A 6426-nucleotide genomic window follows, 5' to 3' on the forward strand; every position below is an offset into this window, starting at 1 on the left:
ATATGGCAATGTAATTGTATTTCGTTTCAGTTTTTTAAGTTAATTTAGAAAAACGTTTGGAGCATTTTTTTCTTCTGTTAAATATACGTTTTTTTTATTAGATTTTTAACGACCAAGCTGATATGCTTGATCAATTTAGCCTTTTTAAAATCATAACTTGCCAAAAATAAAATCTATAGATATTACACAGTCGAAGCCTATCAAAAAGTTAGTTTAAACGTTTAACCTATATGTGCGCTGTAAGACTCATATCCTATCATTTGTGCGGAGAGTGGAGGCTAACGCGAGCTTTACAGGACATGGAGGCTCTAGCGCGATCACTTTAATTGCAAACATCTTAAAATACGCCGACTGTTTTGCTCGTAAAGGTAAGAGTCATACATTATTCGTAACTTTAAAGGGTCTACATTTATTTGTGTGCACTCACAAACAATATCTATTTTTACTATAAAGAAAACAAAGAGGATGGGCCCTCTTGGTCAGGAACAGGAATCGTTAGCCTTTTATGTGCGCTTGTTCGCAGATTTGCTCTGCTGCCCGTTGGGCTCTGGCTGGAGCGCAGGGCTCTGGTCACTTGTATTAATACTTCTGTTAAATGTGGTGTGTACCAGAGCTGCTTTTCTTAAAAAAACAAGAACACAATTTCTTCATTAAGTAACTTTGACGTCATGAATATCGATTATATTCTTAGCACCCCTACATATTGGTCTAGCCCCCCGTTAGCCCTGTTAGAGAAATTATTCTGGTGCCATGCCTGCCTGCAGATTAGAAACCATGGCGGTGAAGAAGGTGACACACTGAGTTTATGTTGTGGACATTGCGCAACATGAACATAATGCTAAGAATAATAGGAATAATGGAAATTCCATGTAAACCAGAGTGAAGAGCTTGGCTCTTGACATGTAAACATCATAATGCGATTAAGTCCTTACTCTTGATTATTGGAAAATAATCGCATCATTCGTGCGCATGTAAACATAGTCAATGACTCAAAGACAAATACATTTTAACAGCCCCTTTTTTGCTGCCTACTAGCACAACAATGTAATCTATAAATCTTTATTCGAAGTGTCAAATAACTTTCAAATGGTGATTTTCTTCTATTATACCATACATACCAAAGTTTATATCCAAACTAAAAACGTTTATCCCAGTACTTCTGTGATTATTTGATTCACACAGTTGTCAAAGGTTGAGGAATGAAACAGATAAATCATTGTAGTTAAGTAATAGACTCAACATTGGTGTTCGAATCATGTTCGAGATCTTTAACAATCTGTTAAATTAAAGTGCTTTGTCATGTTGGTGGTGACACCCCTCTTGTAACAAGATAATCTTAGATTAGCAAGCAAGGTCCTGGCAGATCGCACACAGGAATTGATAGGTTTCGATTTACAGCAAGTGTCCGATTTCTGGCCTTAAGAATCCGATTCTGAATTTGGAGAGTAAATGATGTTTTTGTAAATGTAGTTTCAGTAATTCCTACATGTATTTTTCTTAAATTTAAAATAAATTGTAGTACAACAGTTGCTGGTGAATTCTGAATTGTTTGTGAAAACAATCATGCACTGATTTCACACAAATTTGCGCATACTCTTGATTACCCAGATAGCACACATACGTCTGTTAAAGATCTCTTGATCTGGAAAGCATCTGCTGTGTACAAACATCTGTGAGATGTCAGTTTTACAAATCATTCTAATTCATAAACATCTTGATACATTTAATAGATGACCATTTGACATGTGATAGGAAATGTCCAATAGATGTATTGCAGATGAGCAAACTACATCTTGCAGATGTCTTGTAGATGTAAATGCAGACATTATATAGATGTCTCTGAGATGTATGTGCATCAGGGTGTGGAATGGGACCCACCATCTATCAGGGGAAACATATAGACGCATAAAGAGAAGAGGATGTAATATTGAGCCCTGTCACTCCATAATTGTGTTTGATGAGATGTCTACTCATTTATACAAAGCAAAGTGGTAGTGGTCAGATACACTCAATGCTAATAATGGCATTAAACCATGCCAAAAAAAAAAAAAAATCAAACTGTCTAAGAGAATGATCTATTTTGAGATCTGTGGATAATTAACCAGTTCAGAACCAGAGTCAAGCACCTCCTTAAAGCAGTAATTCACTTCCAGAACAAAGATTTACATATAATGTACTCACCCCTTCTCATGCAAGATATTAATGTCTTTCTTTCTTCAGTTGTAAAGAAATTAAGGTTTTGAGGAAAACTTTTCAGGATTTCTTTCCATATAATGGATATGTATGGTGCCCCTGAGTTTGAACTTCCAAAATGCATTTTAAATGCGGCTTAAAAGGGCTCTAAACAATCCCAGCTAAGGTAAAAGGGTCTTATCTAGCGAAACAATGAGTTATTTTCTAAAAATTACAATTCATATACTTTTTAACCACAAAATGCTAATATTGGTCTAGCTCTGCGTGAACACTGTGTATTCCTGTTTAGCAAACAATTAGAGTATGTTGAAAAACTTACATCTCATTTTTCTCCTCCACTTTCAAAATCGTCCTACATCACCGTTTTACCCTTTTTATTGTAAATTGAAAAGAAAGAAAGACTGAATATGATTGGTTTTGATGTTTACATGTATGAATGTGATGTTTTGCTTTGTGTCATTAAAAAATTGTTTTGATCTCTTTTTGCGTTAGACCTGATGCTTCTGAAAAAGGAGAGTGAAGAGCTGAATGAATCCAAAGACAACATTCAGTATGAGAAACATCTTGATTTCATAACTGAAGTGAACTTTGGTTCCTCACAGACTGAAAAGACTACACACAAAATAGTTCAAAAGACATGGTTTGGAAGTCTTTTTTTTATCTGCCAACAATGTGGAATTATTTACAATACAAAAGCAAGCTTTGAAATCCATATGAGGATACACACTGGAGAAAAGCCGTACGCCTGCCAACAAGGTGGAAATAGTTTCTCTAAAAAAGAAAACCTTAAAGCACACGAGAGAATTCACACTGGAGAGAAGCCTTTCACCTGCCAACAATGTGGAAAAAGTTTCGTTTCGAAAGCAGTCTTTCAAGGACACATGAGAATTCATGCTGGAGAAAAGTCTTACACCTGCGAACTGTGTGGAAATAGTTTCCTACGAAAAGGAGACCTTGAAAGCCACATAAAAATTCACACTGGAGAGAAGCCCTTCACATGCCCTCAATGTGGAAGGGGTTTAACATGCAAACAAACTCTTAATGCCCACATAAGAACTCACACAGGAGAGAAGCCTTACACCTGCCAACAATGTGGAAAAAGTTTCGTTAAAAAACCAGACTTTCAAAGGCACATGAGGATTCACACAGGGGAGAAGCCTTATACCTGCCCTGAGTGTGGAAAGAGTTTCACTCATCAAGGAAACCTTAAAGTGCACATAAGAATTCACACTGGAGAGAAACCTTATACCTGCCAACAGTGTGGAAATAGTTTCCTTCGAAAAGGAGACCTTGAAAGCCACATGAAAATTCACAATGGAGAGAAGCCCTTCACATGCCCTCAGTGTGGAAGGAGTTTTAAACGTAAACAAGATCTTAATGGCCACATAAGAACTCACACAGGAGAGAAGCCTTACACCTGCCAACAATGTGGAAAAAGTTTCTCTGTAAAAGTAAACCTTGAAGCCCACAAGAAAATCCACTCTGGTGACAAGCCTCACACCTGCCAAGAATGTGGAAAAAGTTTCTTAAAAAAAACAGACTGTCGAAGGCACATGAGAATTCACACAGGGGAGAAGCCTTTTACCTGTCAACAGTGTGGAAAGAGTTTCACTCATCAAGGAAACCTTAAAGTACACAGGAGAATTCACACTGGAGAGAAGCCTTACACCTGCCAACAATGTGGAAAAAGTTTCTCTGTAAAAGTAAACCTTGAAGCCCACAAGAAAATCCACTCTGGTGACAAGCCTCACACCTGCCAAGAATGTGGAAAAAGTTTCGTAAAAAAAACAGACTGTCGAAGGCACATGAGAATTCACACAGGAGAGAAGCCTTTTACCTGCTTACAGTTACAGATGTAAAAAAGAATTAATTGTGCCATCATTGTGGAAAAACAGATATAGCAAACCTTGAAATTCACGTAAGAATTTACAGTGAAGAGAAGTATTTCACATCAGTGGCGAGCGGTGACTTTTTTTTTAAACTGGGTATGCTAAGTTAATAAATAAATCATGGATTCAATCATCATTCATTCAAGGGATTTGTTCACAAATGCTGATTCATGCAGTAAATCTTGAGTGAGCCATTGAATCATTCATTTAAAAATTTCATGCGATTTTGTTTGGTGTCTGTATTATCGCTAGAATTGTGATAGAACCACAATCTCCATTAAAAAAAAACTTCAGTTTATCCGGAATCATGCCGCTCTATTTTTCACAAAACTCTCAAACGAAACCACTTTTTATGTAGCCTGCTGAGTTTTGTTAATGATATTCAGCTGCATCTGAATGTTTTGCAAAAAGAGACAGAATAATTATGTTTGATATTATTCTTTAATCATATTTTAATTGAAACTGGGAATTGAAAAGAATCAGAACCCTAGAAACAAGGGTCTTTCTTTATTTAGCAGATGCTTTTATTAAACCTTCTTCCAGGTTGCATCTAATAATAATAATAATACGTTTTTTTTTATAGTGCCTTTCTGCAAACTCAAGGTTGCTGTACAGTATCAGAACACATAAGTATTACAGCAAGGGAGAGAAAACAAAAACAAAACATATATATATATAGACAAGTACAGTTACAGATAAAAATTTAGGAACCAGGCAGGGTTGGGGCCATTCATGAATTGAATTGAGAATGAATGGTAAATTCCAATTCACTTCCTGGAATGGAATTGGAATTGGAATTGCATGCAGCTGACAGGAAATGGAATTGGAATTGAATTGGAATGTCAGGAAACAGAATTGAATTCAAATAAATTCCACTTGAGTTGCTAAATAAAATAATGTGACTTGATTTGCTTAATAGTTTATAGCACATTAAATATTGTAAATCACATAAACAAACGATCAAGAAGTCCAATGTGGTGATTATTGGGAGAGGATCCAGCAAATTGCCTCTGACAACATGTTGAAAATGTTAGGGCTTCTTCTGCAGCCGAAGGGGAGGCGGACGGCAAAATAAAATTTATTCTGCCAGTGGACGCCGAATAGGTGCCAAAAATCAGGGCGAATGGGCATGACATTAAAGGCAGTGGTGATGTCGACTTTGGCCAACCAAGCACCGCGACCTGCTTTTTTAATCAGGGAAATGGCTTGGTCGATGTCATGATAGTTGAGAGCGAATTCATCGAGCGGGATGAGGCTGTTAATGCTTGGAAACGGGGAATTATGCGGGGATGATAGATCGATAATTAGCTGTTTTTTACCTGAAAATTTTCTGGTAGCAATGCTTATGGGACTGACCCGAAAAACGCTGAAGGGAGGGACGGAGAAAGGACCAATCATGAAGTTTGCCTCTAATTCTTTTTTGATTCTTTTTTGTGGTCGACTGATTCGGGTTCGGCCAGAGCAGACTGGAGATTGGGGCAAATGAGGCTATTGGAAGGGAGACTTTCGACACCAGGATGAAAGCCGTGTGAGAGACCTGTTAGGATGTAATCTGTAAACTGGGAGTCAGGATGAAATGAAGGGGTGGGGGTGGTGAGGGTATCCATAAGGCATGGGACGTAGCTGGTAGATTTAGGCTGAGAAGGTTCGGGGCGGGCGGGGGTTGGGGGGGGGGGGGTGGATGGGTTGACAAAAGGGCAAGTGGCGGTGGAGTGAGAAAATGAGCGACAGACTGCGCACGTGATGTTTTGGCAGCCTAAAAACACCCTACTATGGAGTTCAGGATCCAGAGCTCCCCAGTAAGGGCACTGGTTCCATTGGGCGACCCGGATGGCGCATTTAGCTGAAAAAAGCTTGTGGTAGGTATAAAAGTGAGATCCCCCGTATGACAATGCGAGCTCAGCGATTATAGCGAGTTAGTTGCTGAGCTCGCGTCTTCTGTGGGGAAAGGCAGTGCAAATGACTTCTGCGTAGTGAGTGAAAGCAATGGTGAATTCAGCGAAAGACAAAATGCGTGACGGATTGTGGTTTGAATTTTTTAAGATGACTGAAAAAACTCCACAATCAATTTCGCGATCAGAAGAAGTGTGTGATATAGGAGAGAGGAGTAAAAAAAGATCTACATCCGCACCTGAAAGAATCTGGTTCCTGATGGCAATGGGTACGGGGGTGGTTTCAGGGCTAAGGCATTAGGGGGAATGGGCAGGGGTGTCGCAGAAGCAAGTGAGAAGGGAGAGCGGGTTTGGGCGGATGAAAAACAGGCTGCCGGTATTGCTTGTGGAAGCATGTTTGCGCTTGGAGCGACTCCTGGGAATAATGACAGAGAGGGGAGGAGGTGGACGGG

At 39.0% G+C, this 6426-nt stretch overlaps 1 protein-coding gene across 1 annotated transcript; it reads left to right on the forward strand.

Annotated features, from left to right (window-relative positions):
* The first annotated feature begins 2689 nt into the window (after window positions 1–2689).
* On the forward strand, window positions 2690–4052 carry LOC141322609 (uncharacterized). Its single transcript, XM_073833438.1, has one exon. It carries the CDS (start codon window positions 2691–2693, stop codon window positions 4050–4052), a length of 1362 nt encoding a protein of 453 aa, XP_073689539.1. The 5' UTR covers window position 2690.
* The last annotated feature ends 2374 nt before the right edge of the window (window positions 4053–6426 follow it).

Source organism: Garra rufa, chromosome 1 (assembly GCF_049309525.1).
Source record: "Garra rufa chromosome 1, GarRuf1.0, whole genome shotgun sequence".
Lineage (NCBI taxonomy): Eukaryota > Metazoa > Chordata > Actinopteri > Cypriniformes > Cyprinidae > Garra > Garra rufa.

Bases quoted from the DNA above. Each gene is read 5' to 3' on its own strand.
- LOC141322609 (XM_073833438.1), top strand. From the start codon at position 2,691: ATGCTTCTGAAAAAGGAGAGTGAAGAGCTGAATGAATCCAAAGACAAC.